The sequence below is a fragment of the Calonectris borealis genome, chromosome 2 (genome assembly GCF_964195595.1).
Source record: "Calonectris borealis chromosome 2, bCalBor7.hap1.2, whole genome shotgun sequence".
In the NCBI taxonomy this organism is placed as follows: domain Eukaryota; kingdom Metazoa; phylum Chordata; class Aves; order Procellariiformes; family Procellariidae; genus Calonectris; species Calonectris borealis.
The window spans coordinates 101,122,801-101,142,742 of record NC_134313.1 but is presented as its reverse complement, the minus strand read 5'-3'; the positions used below and the strand labels follow the sequence as shown (position 1 = coordinate 101,142,742).

Genomic DNA, 19,942 nt, shown 5'->3' with positions numbered 1-19,942 from the left:
CCACACAAGAGGTCTTGAAGGCACCAGGAGAGGAGCTGCAGCTTGGGCACAGTTGGTCTGTGTGCATGGTCGGGTCCTCAGATGGCACACAATGGTCAGGGCACCCTGTGAGACCTGCTGTTAGCACAGGCTGCTCCCAGGAGGATTTCCTGACTTAGATTCCTGGTGGGCCACGGGATCAGCTAGGAGTACAAAGTGATCTACTCAGATCCTTCATTCTCTTCCAATGTAAGAAGTCCCATAACATGCGTGTCTGGGGAGGATGTATAGGCAAGAGAAAAAGAGAGAGGAGCACCAGGAGGAGTATTTCCACAGCATGATTTGGGGGCAGACCAGCTGAACGTTATATCTCTACTAAAACAGTGCCTGGCCAGGTGTGGTAAGGAGATGCAAGGTCCAAGAAAGAGGTCTGCAAGGCTGGGACTATGTGGGTAGTACTGTTGCAGAATTCAGTAGAGACAACAGGCAATAATCTGGTCCTTACCTTCTGGAGAAGGCAGCGTGAACAACCCCACATGGAGGGTGAGCAATGGAGAGTCCACTGAAATCTGCAAAGTACGGTCCAAGATGTCCCTAGTCCTGGTGATGCCAGCACCATCCAGCATGCTGATGATAAAAGAGGAACCGGGGACCTGTTAAAAATGAGATTTCAATGCGCACCTCCAGCAGACGCTGCAGTTTGAATGCAGCACCTTGGTCTGCTTGGCTACCTGATAGCTCCCTGCCTGCTGTTGGAGACAAGATGCTGGACTAGCTGGAGCTTCAGTACAGCCTTATTCCAATTCTTACAGTCACATGTGTAGACATGGGATAAGTTCTTGCTCCCGTTTGCTTAAAGGCAATTTCTAAACTCCAGGCCAACAGTTTCTAAAGAGGCTTCTGATTTTGGATACCTCAGTTTTGAGTCTGTATTTTGGGTCACACTTCAATTTCTACATGAGTATGCTTAATCACTACTTTGACAAACAGCACTGGCCCATCTCAAACAGCTCACTCCAAAGTCCAGGCGTTTTAGAGGAGTGGCTGTTTGTTTATAATTAATTGGTTTCTCAGTATTGCTGGATTGCCACTGTTTAAACAGCAAAGGCAGACCCTGACCCAACATCTGCTATGAAGGGGCAGAGAAGAGAACTTTGTCCTTAAACTTTCCTAACTCCAGTTTGTGAGTAATCTATGTACCTCTCATTAGCTGCAATCTGGAAACTCTCGATTGCTTTTAATTGTTGGTGTGGTGACTGTCAAGATCCTAGCATGACAGGAAAGTAAATGCTGTGATTGCAGCTCTGCTGGGCCCCTCAAAATACATGACTACTCTGCATTTGTGGCTGTGGATTCTTCTGTCACTGTTCCTTCAGCTGACAGTGCCACATTGCACACAGTATATTATTTAAAAAACGGTTGTCTATTAAAACATAAAACAAAAGCCTTCCTGGTTTTGTCAGTTGAACTGAAGCAGACAGTTTTTATTGCTGCACAGGAGATCAATAATAATAAAAATAAATAAACACACCCCCCTCGCCAGCGGCTTCACAGTACACGAGGCACATGGATGGACCTTGTTCAAAGCAGGAACCTAAATGCAGTGGAACAATGGATATTTGTTAATCATATCCCAATACAGAAAAATCTGTGCCTTGCCAGAAATGCTAAATGCTGTTTTGACACCTCTGTCTTAACCTTTGATTCTTCATTGTGGAGAGCTCTGTACTCCTTGTAGAGACCTAAGGTTTTGGGTTTTTTTAAATTCTGTGCTTCCTGATGAACGCTGGCACTCAGGGGCAAATACATGAAATAAGAAAGAATCTTACGTATCTTTTGCAGCCACACACTGGAATAAAAAATAAGAAAAATCCACTACCTGAGTATCTGAGGGAGCCAGTACTACCTGGTTCAAGGAAAAAGGATATGATTCCATGAACAGCATTCTCAAGGCTCCATCAACACTGCAAAAAATATACAGTCTTGACTTTTTCACCTTAACCCATGAATCCATCCCACATCCTTGTGCTTATAGCCTCATTTCCCACAGAGAATGAAATTTCTGTGATCATGCCATCTGGCTGTCTATCAGCCGGTATGTTCTGAACCTGCTTTCTATCAAACTGACAGAGGGATCAGGGCTCAAAGAGAATTAAGTGCCTATGAAATGCATGAAAATCAGCAGCTGGGTCAAAAATGGAGATCCAAATGAGTGCCCTTGCTAAGGGAAAGGTAGGCAGAACGCAGCCGTTTTACACGCTGCTTGCTAATGTCAGTCATCACGTGCGGCTCTGGACTCACCAAAGCAGATGGTGCTCCTTGCTCAGTGAGATCGAGGGCTTACGGTTGGTGTAGCGAGTGGTACAGGGAAGGGAAGGAGAGGGAGAAGCAATAGGACACACCTGTAGGAAAGGAGGTCTCATTAGGTCCACAGAACAACACGCTTAACTATAAACTTCCACTTACTCACATAACCGTGCAGCTCTTGCGGTTCCAGAGGGCCCTGCAATGATGTGGATCTGTTTCTCACGGAGAAGGCTGGCAGGCAATCACTGCCTCTTCACTCCCACACCCGAAGCCGTCCCGCTGAGCTCCCATTGCTTCCACTGCTCAGGACTGGAGTGAAACTCGAAGCAGCTTCCAGGGCTCTGGAGATAATAGGCTTTCTCTTTGAAACCATATAAAGGGTATTAAAAGTTATGATGGAAAGTACAGCCCGGTTCAAAGTTTCCCTAAAGAAAAAATCCCAACCAGGGAAAGTTTAAAAGCAAAATGATTTCTCCTCCCCCAGCAAAGGGAGTTTCAGTTTTTGTTTTTCATATCTTGCCCTCTTGCTTCACATACTGTGCTGTGGAACAGCAGCTGAGCTTGCGAATACTTCTGGAGGAAAAGGGCTGTTTTGCTTGAAGCTATGCCTGTCTTAGAGGGAAAAACCCTGTGTTTTTAAGAGTCCTAACTCCTGTATTTTAACTAACTGAGGAAGAATGTTGTTTAACATCACCTTGGCAAGCGTGTGTGGCATGTCGTTTCCCAGATCGAACTGAAGCCTGACCCTTTATGCTTACCTTCGGTGCACTTCTGTGTGGGCAAACTTGTGAGCTTGGTCTTAGGCGTGCCACAGCCCCTCCAGACTACATCTGGTCAGCCGCTTTGGGAAAGATTGCTGTGGGCTGACCCGCAGCAGGGGCAGGAGCTTACTGTGGTTTGCTCCCTGGGAAACCAGTTTCCCCACAATGAAAAGGGACGTAGAGAAGGTTTTTGCCTCTTGACGGGTTTATGAAGGGTAAATACATAGCTCTGCAGGACTCACAAAAAGAGGCACTTGGGTGAAAGCTGAGTGCCCTTCTTGGAGGTGGGCTTGATGTGTGACTGACTCATAGGGGCAGGAGAGCCATCATTTTAGTGAAGAACAGATGTGAAATATATTAACTGGAGCCCTCTTCTCTCCAAGATTTCCTTCAGCAACCTCCCCTCACTTCTGTCTTCTCAAGGACTCTCTTATTTCACACAGGAGAAAGAAGTGAGAGTTCAGGATTTTCTCTCCCTCTAGAGAGATCCACTGGGATTTACATTTTACTTGTACCTATCTTCTAAGTAATGGATTGAGGTCCTTGAAAACGGAAAACACTAAGAGAAAAATAAAGCTTAGAGCCTGTAATATTTACTATGTCGGTCAATGAAGATAGAAGCAAAAAGCTTTAAAAATAAGTAGCCTATTTCAACAGTGAGGCCCCAGTGAAATTGCTCTCTGACTTCCCCCACAGAACAGACTGGAGTTTCCGAAAGTGTTACCTACCCACGGCGTTTGCCCGCCTGAGTTGGACTGTTGCATGCCGAGGACTTCTCCTCACAAAAATTTCTAGAGGTGATTTGGCTTTAGGGTGCCCAGCCTGATGTGGCTTCCAGGAACCTGGTTTTCAAAAGGGGCTGACCATACACTCTTCACCCATCAAAACTCGAAAAAAAACCCTCCTAAATGGCTTCTCTCCATTGTGATCTCAGTAGCCTAAAGACAGCAGCCAGAACTGTTTTCCAAAAATAACATGTCAGCAACTTTCTGAGTTTCATGATTTGTAAATGCTTCTATGATCAACCTCAGACTTCCTCAAAAATTCTCCAGGGGGAAACAGCTCTTACAGATTACAAGGAAAGGACTTTTTTTCTTTTTTTTTTTTCTTTTTCAGATATCTACAGGGGATGTCCAAATGATCCCTCTTCTGGGAGCTGCCTTGATATTTTTTTCATGAGGAAATTTTCCAGCATAAATTTGGTAGAATTGTGTCACTCCAGCTGCCCTTGCTTGTCTTGAAAATGACAAAATACACTAAGAAGAGATGCTGCTTCTACATCATGAGTGCCTACATGGGGAGTTACACGTGTAACACTACAGAAATATAGTTTGTATTGCTCAGCCATGCTGTAAATTCCTGCTTAGCCCTTAGACCCACGTCACAGTGTCCTCGTGGTGTTACGACCTGAGGGCTTAAATGTGGTTTCAGAAATGTCGCTTCATGTGGCCAACCTTTGCACAGACACTGTTCTGTTGCAGAGAGAAGGTTGAGAGGGGATTTTGGGAGGCTGACAAACCCTTTTGCCTGCATTTTGTCACTCAAGAGAGAGAGTCTTTCAGTGCTGATTTTGATGCTCTTCACACCGACCCACAGTGCCCCACGATCAACCTTACTTCTCTTCAGATCAACACAGAGGGGGAAAAAAAGAGAAGAAAAAAAGGGAGGTGAGGTGCTACCAGTGCAGGCAGTGCAGAAATGGGAGTGACCTAACAGATTTAATGGGAGGAGCACTGGCTCCTACACGTAGGGATTTTCCCTGTGACGGGGAACTTCAAGATAAGCGTCCGGGGGATTCCCCAGTCTGCCTCCAGAAATACCACTCTGGAAGCAGTAGCAGTTTCACTCTGCTCTCACAGTCCGCCCTGCAAAGAGGCACGCTGTTGCTGCTCTGTGATTTGAAGCAGCAAAAGCCATGTCTTCGGTAGTCTACGCTCTGCTCATCATCCTGTGGAATGGTAAGAGGGGAGCCTTGCCTTTTTCATTCTGGACTTTCACATTTATTTTGAGGGGATATGTTTTGGGAAGACAGGGAGGATTACCTAGGCAATCTCTTTTAAAGGTGATGTGTACCTGTGCTTTGCAGTTTGGTGCTTGATCGGTGGAGCTTCTGTGGTGGTCCCAGATGTTGCTGTGAGATGTGCTGAAGAAGCGCTGCTGCCCTGTAAAGTTCTTCGGGACTCCTCAATCACCTACCAGACAGCATCTTGGTATAAAGTAAGAAAAAAGCCCAAGTTACCTGAGCAGTCTGCTTTGCTTTCCTACCTGATACTGGCTTGTCTTGTACAAAAAGGGTTATTTTATGAAGAGGCATCTACCTCTCAGTGCAGCAGAGATAAGGCAGCAATGAAAGCATTTGAGCTGGTCATGGAGAACAGGCATTTTCCATGTCATTGTAGACACACTATTTGAGCGTGATCCCTGAATTGCTCTTGGTCTGCTTTTCTGTCTAACTATCACTGGCTTCCAGGGATCATAATTCAGGTGATGCCCCATGTACATATACCACTTCAAAGAGGAGTCTTTCCAGGACTTTACTTCCAAGCAAAAATTTTATTTAAACCTTGCAACATCAGTGATGTTGTGCCTTGGTTAATCTCCCCCCGAACAGGAGCTGATTTTTTCTTTGAAATAGAAGAACTAAACAAGTACTTGCTATTCTTTAGGAAGATTTGGCTAGTGGAGGTGGGCATAAGGGCAGGGTATGCAGAAGGCTGATGGAGAGCTAGAAATTCTGAGTTATCTCTTTGCAGTCACGAAGTAAAGCTCTAATCTTGGCTGCCCAAGTTCAGAATTCCCATCTCCAAAGCAGGAGAGCCCTGCTGATCACCTATTTGCAGGAAGGCTACAAGGATCAATTGGCTAACGAGCAGTAAGTCCTTTTCAACACTTTCAAGATGAAATGTCTCATAGAAAGAGAGGCAGAGTTGCACAGCGGTTGAAGAAGTGGCTGTTGACTTGCTGTATGGCACCGTGTATTTGCATCTCAGTGCATAGTTTCAGCTTATGGTGTGAGCCAAATTAACAGGAAAAAAAGGAAGGTTTTGTTCTCCCCCATTCCTCACTCCCAGGCATGCACTCCTGGTGCTTACCATGGGTCAGTCCTGGTGGTCCTCTGGTTGCCTGTTAAGTCAACTCGCTGTTGCTTGTTGTAATAGTGGAAAATCAATCTGCAAATAAAGATTTTGTGGGTTACGGAGTTGAATTACTTTCCCATGTGATGGGAGAGCAGCGGAAGGGAAAAACCCCTATTTTTGGTGGGCAAAACCTGTTAATTTATCTCTGCCAGAACATAAAGCCACAGCCTTGGCTTCCCCAGCAGTTTGGTCAGATACAGTTTTAAAATTATTCCCTACAGTAAACCAAAAAACAGTGTTATTATATAGGGCTTCTGTGGTGGAAACTTGCAATGCATCTGAGTTTCAGTGCTGGTACAACAATGAGCAGCTGCCTGCTGACTAGACGACAAGTGCAACCCAAAGGTACCTAGCTCTGAAAAAGCTATTTCGAACATCTGGCTACCAGCCCATCAGCAAGTGCAGCATCTATAGTCTCCTTTCTCCAAAATGTTGAACTAAGTGCAGGTGGGAGACCGAGAGGAGAGAATAATGCATTTGGTTGAACATTACTATGGGAGCCAGGATAGGTGTTAACTTATGCTTTTTTGCTTTCTGTTTCAAAAACTGGATAAGGATATTTTCCATACAGATACGTGCTAATTATTTAAGACCCCATGTTTCCCATAGAGTCTAGGCAGGGCAGGGAGCTCATTGCAGGCAAACCATGCAGTCTGGTGGACCTGGAGGAGTTGAGCAAAAGTGGTAGGGGGTGGGGGAGGAATAAACAGAGAGGTTGACTGGATCCCTGAAAATTGTCCCCCAAACCAGTGTTGGAAGTCAACAAAAATGAAAACAGTTTCAGCAGGCTGAAGTGTGGGGATGCTCCAGAAGCATGTCCTTCTGAGTTCAGTGGCAGCTGGGAAGGCCAGGCAGCAAACAGGAGCCAAAAGCCATTGCCCTGATGAAAGAGTGTAAGAAAACCCTGTAGACCCAATTCTGTGTTGTCTCGTAGCTCTTTACAGTTCCCCCTGGGCACAAAACGGCTGCACATGCAGGGGAGGGTGATATTTGATGATGCTTTTGTGTGTGCCCCTTCCTCGGCAGCCCTTACTCCTGCTGCTTGTCGGGCTTTGCAGCAGTCGGGCTGTTACAGCCCAGACTGCCACTGCACCTCCCCTGCCCTGTCCCGCCGATCTCCTCTCCCTCCGTGGTCTCCTTACTCTTCCTGCTTCATCCGTTTCGCTCAGGAAAAGACTGTTTTTCCAGTGCCCAGCATGACAGAACCTCATGCTTTTTTTCTCTGCTGGCACTGCCGAAACGACAAGAAGTAACAAAATCTAGCTATCTTCAGCTCTTGCCACCATCCTCAGGGGCTGATGGCACCAGCCGTGGTACTGCAGTCTTCTGGTTACTCATCCCAGGAGAGAGATGGGAAGTGGGGACAAGCAGTTAATGCCCGTCTTGCTGATGCTAGCCCAAGCCACAGTCACAGCCATATTAGGAAAAGCACAGCACCAAAGCTAAAAAGCCTGAATCTCGGCAGGAAAAAGTAATTTAGGCTCAGTGTTTTGTGCTGAAGAAGCAATACTTCTTCTACTTGTGGGGCTAGCTAAATAGGCAGCAGCTTGAAGCTCTCTCCTCTCCTCTCCTCTCCTCTCCTCTCCTCTCCTCTCCTCTCCTCTCCTCTCCTCTCCTCTCCTCTCCTCTCCTCTCTTCTCCTCTCCTCTCCTCTCCTCTCCTCTCCTCTCCTCTCCTCGCCGTGGCTGCGTGCTGCTGTTCCCACCCAACGCTGCAAAAAGAGGGTGGGGGAATGGCAGAGCGTGACTGGGTTACCCAACATAGACAATTAATCTGTTATTTAAAAAACAACTACTGAAGGATTAATCAATAAACACCACGTATACCCCCAAAGGGCTAATTAAAAGCTAATTCCAACAAATGGTATGAAATTTCAGACTGTAAAGTTCAAGCAACTGTTAGGCTAAATGTTTTGTATGAGGTCACTTTGAACTGTGCAGTAAATGCAAGCAATTAACCTTTGCTTCTGCTGCTTTAAAAAAATGATGGCGACAACGTTACGGTGCTGCACATGCAGCTGTTTGTGCAGGGTGAACACTCGGCGAACAACCCCCTCCTTCCTACTGGTACCTCTGCATGCTCTGACCGATTAAGGGGTACTTTTAAATAGTTTGCTATGATCTGCTTAAAAAAAAAAAAGGATACTATTTAGAAGTACTTGCTTTTTCAGTTTTGTATGCAGAAATAATTGTTTCTTGTAATTGTAATAACGGAGTTAATATTCTGGTGTCAAAATCCAACTGGATGTGAAAATGAAGGATTGCATTCAACAGTTCCTTCACTTTTGCTAATGTCTCGTACTGCAAAAAGGCATGCGTGTGTTTAACCTGTCGTGCACCCAGTATCCTTGGAGCTAATTACGTTATTTACATGCATGAAGTTGCACGTGTAAGTAGTGTATGTAGTTCTGTGCAGAATCAGGACCACAGTCAGTCAGCTCAGACAAAATGATTTTTACTTAGAGATACTTGAAGTAGGCAGGCCTAACGCGCTGGGGAGAAGGTAGAGCACTAAGTCCTCTTCCAGCCTGGTGCAGCTCTCATCCCATTCACTACATTGCTGTGAGAAAATTAGGGAAAAGTTTTCATAATGATGGTATCCTTTAAAGGAGATCATTTTTAGGAGTGCTGGGCAACCGACATGCCATAAAACCATATATAAGCAGTGTGGAAGTTTGCCAAGTGAGAACTGAAAACTAGGTTATTTTTGCATAAGCACCCAGGCACTGGGAATTGTGTATGGAAATATTGGTTTGAATCTCTATGGCCCACCTACAAAATGAGAATCTGGGTAGTGAAACGTCACTTACCTTTCTGCCTCGTAGGGCTATTGAAAACTGAACAGTTTCTCTTTGTGTAGTACATTAAAAATGAGAACCACTTCATAAAACCTCATAATTATCACTTTATATCCAGTTTGAAAACCAACTTTAAACACACACAAATGAAGTCCCAGTGGATATTTCGTTATTTTGTTCATGTGATAGCCAGAAAAGTCTTAATCTAAAATAAATCTTGGGGAAGAGGAAAGAAGGCTGTACTTCAGTGGAGAGAAGATTGTTAACTTTATAACACTTCCTTGAAAAATGTAAAATTGTGGCAGAATTAGAGGGGAAAGTCATACTACAAAATAATTGAAAAGTATTAATCGCATCTTCCTTCAAAGGAAGTGACTTTTGCTAAATGTGCATGCCTATTATCTATTAGCATAGGTAAATAGTTGCTAAATTACTTCAGTCTAATTTCTAACATACCTGAAGAAATGCAGTCAAACGCTCCTCAGACGTCTATTCAGCTCCAAGTAGCTCCAACACATTGATGATTCAGACAGGAAGGGAGCAGTGGAAATGATTTCATGACCAAAACAATTCTTTTGCCTGACATAAGCTAGCGCTGGGTGCCCTTAGCTAAAAAAGAAACAATGAAGAGGCTGTGGGACTGAGTCAGAGGGCTTTTCCAGCTGGCTCGTGTCACATGCAGTTCCTTTGCTGTTGTTTTGGGGTTGGGTTTTGGTTTTTCTTTTCTTCTTTTTTGTTTCCCCTCTAAAGCACAGAGTTCACTCACACGTGCCCACAATTTATGTCTGGTTTTTTCAAATTTAACATTGGAATATCTACATGACACTGTATAGGAACCATATGGATGCACCTTCAGCACTAATCAAATGTGAAAGTGCTTTTGTGCTGAAAAATACACCTATTAAGCGGTTTCAGCTCAGTTGTGATTCATTATACGTTGGCTATCGTGCATTGCCAGAATTCTAGATATTTTGCTTCGGAAAATAAATTCCTTCTGGCTGTATATAGTTTTTAGATCTCTTTAGCAGTCAGAAATTTCAACTTGGCCATTATTCCTGGTATAATTTTAAACAAAACCACTTTTACAATCATCCCACCCTCAGAAGAAAATAAATTAATGTTAATACATTCCACCTTTAAATTGACATCAGTTTTGGACCTGAACCATTTTGTCTGAAATAAAAATTCGCTTTTATGGGAAAAGTGGATTATATTGGCACTTTGATTTACCTGGGAGCCAACATACTGCCTTAGTCTGGGAAAAGTTCGATGAGAAAAGGTATTTAATGAGAGCAGAGAACACGAGTTAACTTAACAACTGCTTGCTCTCACATGTACATGATAAAATTAAGTTTTAATTGATTAGTTGGGTGTAAGTACTACAGCATGCGTGAATTGCCGTTGTTTAGTGGCCCTATCATGTAATGCTGTAGCAGTTTTCAAAACTGCAACTAAAACCCAGCCAGTGAGGACGGACAAAAGTGTTCCTCCTCCTTCTTCCACCTTGTTTTTAGTTCTCTGAAAAAGAAGTATTTGCTGAAGAGCACTTAAATTTTGGAGGCCTAATTATTCTACCTATTTCTCATAATTCATCCAGTTAGAGAACAGAAATGTATCAGCTCAGCGGTATTTTCAGTCAAACCTATCCCATTTTAACGTCCACTGTATCACCACCACTATTCTTACCAAAAAGCTCCAAGCTAGGAGAAACTTAACAGGAATCAGTCAATTGATTAGAGAATACATGTGGGAAAATCGCAACCTCTTTAGACCAAGTGTTACCAAGCTTTTGGGAACTAGAATAACTTTCAATTAAACTCACTAAAATAAGGCAACTAGAGCTGGTTGCTCAGGGCTGTGTTCAGTTGGGTTTTGAATATCTCCAAGGATGGAGACCCCCACCCTCTCTGGGCAGCCCATTCCAGTGTTCAACCACCCCCACTGTAAAAAAGGTTTTTCTTCTGTTTAAATGGAATTTCCTGAATTTCAGTTTGTGCCCATTGCCTCTTGTCTTGTCTCTGGAGGCCACTGAGAAAAGTCCGGTTTCAGCTTCTTTATCCCCCTGGCAATCAGGTATATATTGATAAGATGCCCCTGAGCCTTGTCTCCTCCAAGCTGAACAGTTCCACCTCTTTCAGCCTCTTCTCATATGTCAGAGGCTCCAAATCTTTAATCGTCTTTGTGGCCCTTGGCTGGACTCTCTCCGGTAAGTCCATATCTCTCTTGTAGTGGGAAGCCCAGCACTGGATGCAGCACTCCAGGTGTGTCTCACCAGTGCTGAGCAGAGGGGAAGGACCACCTCCCTACATCTGCTGGAAATGTTCTGCCGAGTGCAGCCCAGGAGGCTGTGGCCGCCTTTGCCACAAGGGCTCATTGCTGGCTCATGGTCAACTTGGTGTCCACCAGGACACCACGGTCTTTCCAGCAGGTTGGTCCCAGCCTGTTGTGGTGCCTGGGGTTATTCCTCCCCAGGGGCAGGATTTGGCATTTCCATTTGCTGAACTTCATGAAGTTCCTCTCAGCCCATGTCCCCAGCCTGTCGAGGTCCCTCTGGATGGCAGCACGACCCTCTGGCGTATCAGCCACTCCTCCCAGCTTCGTGTCATCTGCAAACTTGCTGAGCACATGCTCTGTCCCAGTGTCCAGGTCGTTAATGAAGGTGTTGGACAGTATCGGCCCCTGGGAGTAGCATTTCCTCTCATTGCTATGGAGGTGATGGAAAACAACAGACTTAGCTGCCCAGCTGATTTCTGAAAAAGCCTGTCACAGACATTGCTGCTGGCCAATGTATATGTGACAATAAACATAAACCCACATTTCTTTTGTTGTTTAATTTTCTTAATGGGTAGCTTTATGCAGATAGGTGGAATGATGCTGCCAGCCTGCAGGTCCCCGTTTCCCAGCAAAATTCTTGCTTCAGTAACCCCCAGCAGCCAGCATGGCAACGAGACCCTTTTTATGCAAATAGATTCAGCAGCATTTCTACCGGTCCCCGCACGAGTCATGATTTGCCTTTTGAATTTTGGTAAAGCCATTAACAGCAAACGTGGGAGCGGGAAAAGACCATCTCCCTTTTCTCCTCCCTTTGGAGGTGGGGAGCAGGGGGAGCCGGCGTGCTGCAGCTTGCTCACCAGCGAGGTGGAAGGGAAATGAAACGCAAACAAAACGCAGGCGGAAAATATTTTGTTGCTGATTAAAGAAGAGGATGGTCCCTACACGAGTGGATTGCTGCCACCAACAGCACTCGCTTCGATTCCTCTAAGCTTGTGTGGAATTAATTAGGTAAAACCCCTAGCATTTACCTTGGGCTGTGGTATCACCTGGAGGAGACTTGGCATGAATTAGCACTGGATTATCATAGGAGCTTGCGCTGCGAAATGATCTGTCTAGTGAGAGTCTGCCAAGTAATTCACAGGAGGTGGCAAACAAAGTGGCATTTTCATAATTTTAATTAGGTTTGGGGGGAAAAAAGGTTAGCTTGAATAGAGCAAGAGGCAGAATGATGACCTTACCAAACATCTCATGGACTTCCTTTTGCACGGCTGGGATATGGGGACACACTCTGCAAATTTGCTCAGATGTTTCCTCGCTACTTAGAGAATTTAAAAAGGGAGGGGTTGTTGTTTTTTGATAAGATAATAGGAGATAAGATTGTGGTGGAAAAAGGTTTGGTTCAGGCATCAGAGAAAGGGTTGCTGTGACCTCTGAGTAGAGATGGATGCGCTGCGTGTAGAGGCTGGAAAAATGCCACCAGATGTCTCTGTAGCCTAAAGGATGTAGGGAGGCTGCTGGGCACACCAGCACCACCACGGACTGCCGCGCCTGCCTTTGCTCTTCAGTAAAGGGGAGATTTAATGGAGAAAGAGAGGCATGCAAACCCCGAATTAAACCCCCCCACATGAACCGTTCCTCCTCCTCCTCCCCAAATGCAAAGGCTGGCGACCCCCATCCAGATCGCGATTGGTTTCTCCCCAAGGGAGGGAGCCAGATTAGGCCATAAAGTAACTTTTTCTTCTGTTTTGGGGAAAGGCTGTTCGTGCAGCTTCACGGACAGTGCTTTGCCTTACACAGACCAGGTCTACGCAAGGCAAAGTTCGGACTTGCTTGTCTCCAGGGTCACCATCACTGTACTTGTGACAGCAACTGAGCACCTCGAAAAGCTTTGGAGGCAATAAACAATCCTATCCTTCAGTGTCCCCATAAAACACGGAAGTTAAATAATTTACCAAAAATCTCACTGGGAATAAGTGCATGGCCAGGCATAGGATACATGGACTTAATTTATTTCTCCCTTATATTAGCAGTGATGATTACAATTGCATACAGAAAGATCAAAGTGTTTTCTGATTCCCAGGTCTCAGCCACAAGAATCACAGCACCATTTACCACCCAAGACAGCAATTATTTATGCTGCCAGTGAATTAAAAAACAAAGAAAAAAACAAAACTAATTTTCTGTGTGTAGCTCCGACCTCCTATCTGCATTTTAGGGCAATGTGAAGGGCAGCCAGGCTGGTTCTCTTTACTGCCCTGTGGGCAGTTTTAAATTTCACTGAGGAAGGGGTTGGTAAGGGAAGGGAGAGTGGCAAAAATTAGATCTGAGGGAGGTCAACTCTATCCACTTAACTGCTATTGACCCACTTGTAACCAGAGCTGAGCCCAGCCTGGGTATTGGAATTCCTCCGGCCACATCTCTGACAATGTGCAGGGCCTGAAAATACCTAAATCCCTGTCGCAGAGTGAAGTCCCTACAGCCTGAAAACTGCCATAGATACTGCTTGTCTCATAGCTGCCTGGGGCTGAGCATAGTAAGAATGAGAAGCTGGAGTACATTTACTGGGGGATTAAGAGGAAGAAGGTACTTTCTTCCCTCTTGCTGGGTAAAGTGTGGAAAGCCCCAGGGAATTACTGCTCTGTGTTTCAGTTGATGCACTAAAAAAACCCAAACCTTTCTGAGAAAGGATCTTTACAATTATGAAAATCTTGTGCTTTAGTCTGATTCCCCAGTTCCTGAACAGTTCCCCAAATTGCAGCTTGTTTTAGGGCTGCAGCCCACCATTTTAGGACTGCAAAAGTAGCAAAGTATAATGGAGCATCAGGCCCACATTTCTCTCCAAACTCCCGAGTACACTTTCCTCATGCAAGTGCATGAAAGGGAAACCAGATACTCATAGCCTCAGTATGAGAAAATTGTGTTAATTTTAATAACTTACAGTGTAAAACTGTTATACTCTGATGCAGTAGCTGATAGAAAGTAAGCACCAACATGCAACCTCAAAATGTGTCTATTAAAATAAAATAATAATAATAAAAAAGCCTTGGTTTACATTAGTTATATGTTTGGCTGAAAAGCTGAGCCCTGGACTGTATGAGGTGGCTCTGGCTCTGCTGGTCCACAGAAAGACTGAATTCATTACTCGGGAAACCTTCATGGAGGGCACACTGCCTCGAAACCCAGGGAGCAACATCGATGAATAAGAATGGACACGGGCTAATTCAAACCCTTCTCCCACCTTTCAAATCAAGTTAGTGATTTCTCTCTTCTTTGTGGTTCCCAGCCAATTGTCATTTTCAGTGCATCCTATCGCCCTGCAGTACAAACTGTTCTGGGAATACACTTCATTCCTCCAGCAGCCTCTCAGCAATGCCAAGGAATGTAGCTCTTCTGGTTACAATTAAGAAATTCAACATACAAATGCTCCCCAAGTGCACCAGAACCTGCTTGTGACCTTCACGCAACTGAATCTAAAAGAGTCGGAGCAATTTTTTGTTCTTTGGTTCCAACAAAAAGGGGAGGGGAGGGAGGGGGGAAACCCCCATTCCTCCAGCGAGGCACGGTGGTTTCAGGGGTCAGCTGCACAGAAACTGGCACAGGGAAGCGCAGTTTCCAGGGCTGCGTTCCCACAAGGAGCTCTGGGCTGCGGGGTCGCTGGGAGGATGCCAGCCCGCGCTGGCAGAGCCGGCGCGCCGCGGCACGTCTGCCGGTAGGCAGTTTTAATTCCCACCACCGCATAGCAGAAAGTGTGCTGGCAGGGCGAGCGCAGGCAGCGGTGGAGCCTACCTGCCTGCTGCCACGCTCTGCTGGGGACCTCTGGTCCCCAGAGCCACCACTAAGCGGCTGGGTAGGGCTGCCTCTTGCTGCCTCAGCTCCATCCCCTTGGACGGTCGCTCTCTGAACTCTTTTGGGGCCTCTGGGTAGACACTTTGAGAGCAAACTCTACTGCTGCCTTTCATCATGTTACATCTCTTCCAGGATTGTGTCCAGGTGAGGCAGATTAAGAAGCTATTGCAGAATAGCTCTATAATATCTATCTATAAATATAGTGTCTATTTAAGCAAAAAAGCAAGTACTTTTTGATTGGAGCATGAACATATTAGACGCCTTTGAGGTTCCTCCCCTGCCTCTCTTAAGCCTCTGCATTTTCAGCCGTAAGCTGGCTTTAAAACTCTCTTTCCCCTAAAACTCAGGATGACACTGTTACCCAAGACGAGAAATACATTTGTGTTTTCCAGATGGCTGGAGATGGCGAAGGAATAGCATGGAAAGTCCTTGATGTGGAATCTCATTATCCAAAAGAACTTGGGGGGTCCCTGGAGCTCTCCAACGACACCTTCTTTTCACTGAGGATCAAAAACGCGACCAGCCGAAACAGTGGGACATATAAGTGCACTTTGGGGGAACAGAGTGGAGAACGCAATCTGAGTGGCACAGTCACATTAAAAGTAACAGGTACAGTAGAGACTCTTGACTGTCCCATGCTCCGCGTGGCATTTCATGAAGGCAACAGTTTAAAAATACTTTACAAACACCAGCACAATGTAACACTTTGCTTTACATTTTAGGTTGCCCTGGAATAGAAGATGAAAAATTAAAAAAATACAAAGCCGAGCTTTTCATGCTGACTTGCCTTGGGATTTTTTACTTGCTGCTCATCTTTTTTACCTGTGTAAGTAATTCCCTTTCTCATAAACAAACCAACCAAAACCAACAAAAAACCCCCCACTCATTTTCTCTGTTAGCACCACTTTAACACAGTGGTCAGAAGTTGGTGTTCATACTTAATTTATGGTCAGATCCTTTAAATACTCACACAGTATTTTCAAAGTCAGAGGAAACTCAGGTGCACGGGGAACACAGGATGGAGTCCCAAAGAGATAAAACATTTCACTGCACCCTGATCTGACTCAAACCAGACAGTTGTTTTCCTGCACCCCGTTGCCCATTTCTGCTTCCAGTTACTCTGAGTGCAAGCTGCTCTTCAGTTTAAGGGCACATCAACAGCTCTTCTGGTTTGGTACTTGGGAACAGCATTTGCCTGAGATGGAGGCACAGGCCCCTGGGATCCCTCCCCACCTATGGCATTGCTTTGTGTGGCAGCATGATGGACAAGTTCAAGTCCACCTATTTTTTGCCTCAGTTTCCAGACCTGTAAATTGGTGACAACCTCATTTCAGACGGGCATTTTTGTGAAGCTCCGTCTTTCTTGGTAAACATTTAAAAATCCTTGGAAAAGAAGCTCCTCGGGTTTTTATCCATACCCTTAATGCTGGCAGGTAGTTCTGGGAAAGGTGGGGAGAGGAGGTATTTAGGAAGCTCAGTTCACAGAAGCAAAAGTATGTTTTTTCTGCGGTAGTGGTGAAGTCACCCCCTCGGGCAGAAAAACCAGGAGGTCTGCGCCTCCTGGCTTAAAGGCAGCCTGAGCCTTGGGTCTCAGTACAGTGCAACACTGGCTGCATTTCTAATTAAAAACAAAACCAACCCCAGCATTTTGGGAGGTCAAATTTAACTTTTGCTGCCTATTTCATATTTGCCTTCTTGTTTTGCTCCTCAGCAGATGAATCATAACTGTTGATTGGAGAATATCTAATTAGCTGCAGCTAAATGTAGCTTTTCATGTATCTTCAGGGAGCAATTAAATTTATGCCTGTCTCTTTTTTAGATTGACAATCCTGCCAGTAATTTGTGCCATTCAGACTGAAGTTTGACAAGATAAATCTTGTAGGAATTTGTTAGGATGAAAGTATGAAAGCAAGGATATCACTCAGAAGAGACAGATGCCCCTGTTCTGCTCAGTGTCCTGAAAGAATTTCAGATCTCTACAGAAACCTCTCCTTCCCATACGTAAAAAAAAGTCCCAGTTTTAGTGGTGCAGTTAAAAAAAAGCAGAGCCGTGTAGTGAAGATAACCACTCTGGTGGAATTACATGTATCTTACTCTTGGGTGAGGTCCAGTCTCAAATATCAACCTAGCTTTCATCAAAATTTAATGTTGCCCTGATCTCACAAGTGAGCTTCATTATTCAAAATGCCTGTTAAGTTCTTACAGGTTGCCTCGTCCTCTCCTTTAGTGGAGCTGATTGTGCCTTATCTCTACTAAACTCAACAGCGACATTAAGTTTAAGACTGGTTGGCAGGACTGGGACTTTACTTTGACAACTTGATGAAAATATTTCAGGCACTGGCCTGCATGGAAGGCAGGTGGAAACACACTTGCAAGAGCTTGATGCAAGGCCTGTTCCTATGAAAACTTGAATTAAATATAAATTTCCTTTTGTGACGAAGGCTTTTGTCCCATAAAGCTCCTTCATTGAGCAAGAAGCAGCAGCTTCTCTTTGTACTGGGTGCTTCTGGTGACAAACAAATGGAGAAGGCATAATGAGCTATGGTTAGCAAGGAGAAAAAGCAAAACTTTCAAACGTTAACAAAAATTGCCTTTCATAGGAATTCTCAGTTTTAAGCTTTCCTTTGTGTTTTCTCTTTTAGACATGTCTAAGAAAAGAGAGTCTGTCTTCCAATTATCAAAAAAACACAGCAGATATGAAACACATGCTCACCCTCATCAATGTACATGAAATGACAACTTTCCAGGATTTAAACAGCAACAGCACTTGCAAAAATGAGCTTACTTCAAGTTCTGTCTAAGTTGATGTTGACGGCACCATGGGCTCATCAGTAAACACGACACGAGCTGGATGGCCGAGTGGTACGGAGAGGAAATAAACGCTGATATATGGCCTCTTCAGACCAGCCTGACAGTATAGGTAACCTGTCAGTGATCTGCTTGCGCTGGACAAGCCTTTGGAAACGCACTGTTATGCACTACAGTAACTTTTGGGAGTTAGGCGGCTAAGAAATACCATTACAGCTATACAACGGTGTTACGATGCTGTTATGAAGCTGGCATCAACTTTTTTTCACTCTGCTGTGCAGCCCTCTTGTTCTGAGCACGAACATGCCTGTGATACAACTTATAGGGAGGCCACAGCAGCACAAAGCCGGGGGATTAAGCTCTTCAGTAAACTAATAGCTCTCATCTTTCAAAAGCAAACACAACAGGTGCTGCTGTATGGAAAGATAAGTGTGCGGGGCTGCCTCTGCTCCGTGCTCTGAGCCTGATTCTGGATGGAGTTCCTTTGCTGCAAGCGGGATGTAACTTGATGTTCAAGTAAGCTGAAGAGGTAACGTCATGCTCTTGTCCTGGATGAATCAAATCAACATTCATTTTTAAATCTGAGAGTGACAGGCGGGCTGAAATCTAAGAAGGGAGAAAATATTCTGAAAATCTTTCTGGACCAAAAGGAACTTTCTATCTCTGCAAGAGAAGTAGGGATGCATTTGCGTAACATCAGTAATTTCCCAGAGGCATCTCCGTAGGAATCCATGGGTCAATCCATAGGAAGTTTCAACGAGACTGTTAACCTTAAAGCAACGAAAGTAAGAATGAAGCAGCCTGTGATATTAAGGGCATGTAAAGATGACTTATTTTGTGGTTTATAAAACATGAAGCCAAATGTATGCAACACCATGACAGTCAAGTTACACAAGTGATGACCAAAGCTATGACTTGGAAGAAATCAACTTTCTGTATCTTTGGGATGTAGTAAGTCAGCTGTGAGACATAGGAATGGAAGATGGGGCATATGACCACCTGCTTTTGGTGTTGACAGTGTGTAGTATTTGTGAAACAAGGACATGAGAAAAGCTGAACGCAGGCACACAATATAAGGGAGAGAAGGCTTGTCCTCTTGGACAAGGAAAGCAAGACAGATTCTCATGTCTGAAGTCAAGGAACCTCCCTTATCAGGCTGCTGGTGCAGAAGGTGAAACAAGAGAAGTCTAGAGTGACTGTGGGTGTTTGTGCCACAACATGAGAATTTGAGCCAAAACATGAGAATTTGCAAGCACTGAAGAACGAAATCTAAAAAAAAAAAAAAATTCCTTCAAGAGTTAAACTGCAACATTAGGATTTTTAATGCAGTTTGGAATTCCAGGCTGTGACATGGATACACTTTCTGTAATCCTTTGACTAATTTTGAAGTGCTGATGGGAGGAAAGCACTGTGCATGACTCAGTAGCAGTGAGCAGGGTAGATGTCTCCATTGATGGAGTCCGAGGAGCTCCTGACCAGAAGAATGGTTACAAGGGATATGCAATTTACTTAGAGCATGGTAAATTAATGCCACATTTGCTTCTTTATAATCAATTTTTACATATAAATGAGTGTAACATACTTGAAATAAAAATTCAGAGGTAACCTACCATTTGTTTTTGTGTGCCACATATGGCAAATAAACCCAGAAATACTCCGTATCAATTGCATTTTATTTTACAACTGACATAATTACGTGAAATAATGTAGATGCCTGATCCAGCCTCTTCTGCGGAAGAGGGCATGTATGTGTGTATAATTGATTAAGCAATGGATAATTTTATGCATTTCTAAGGAACTCAGATAATTTAGATTTTCCTCAAAATTTCACTTTCTGTCCAAAGTACATTCTAAAGACTTGCTTCCTACTGACAAGCAAGTCATTAAGGAAAATACAAGGGTGTTTCAGTCTGCCCATGGTCACTTTTAAACATGGCATACCATCACAGGTGACCTGTGCATTTAGGTGGCAATAATACGAACTAAACGTGCATGTATAATAACTGACCTAGGGTACATCGAGTTCCTCCATT

General features: G+C 44.4%; 1 protein-coding gene across 1 annotated transcript; it reads left to right on the top strand.

Annotated features, from left to right (window-relative positions):
• Positions 1–4,907: 4,907 nt before the first annotated feature.
• Positions 4,908–19,570, top strand: CD83 (CD83 molecule). The gene is made up of 5 exons (XM_075140709.1): positions 4,908–5,005; positions 5,134–5,264; positions 15,494–15,710; positions 15,824–15,927; positions 17,744–19,570. Exons 1-5 carry the CDS (start codon positions 4,963–4,965, stop codon positions 17,900–17,902), a joined length of 654 nt encoding a protein of 217 aa, XP_074996810.1. The 5' UTR covers positions 4,908–4,962; the 3' UTR covers positions 17,903–19,570.
• Positions 19,571–19,942: the final 372 nt, after the last annotated feature.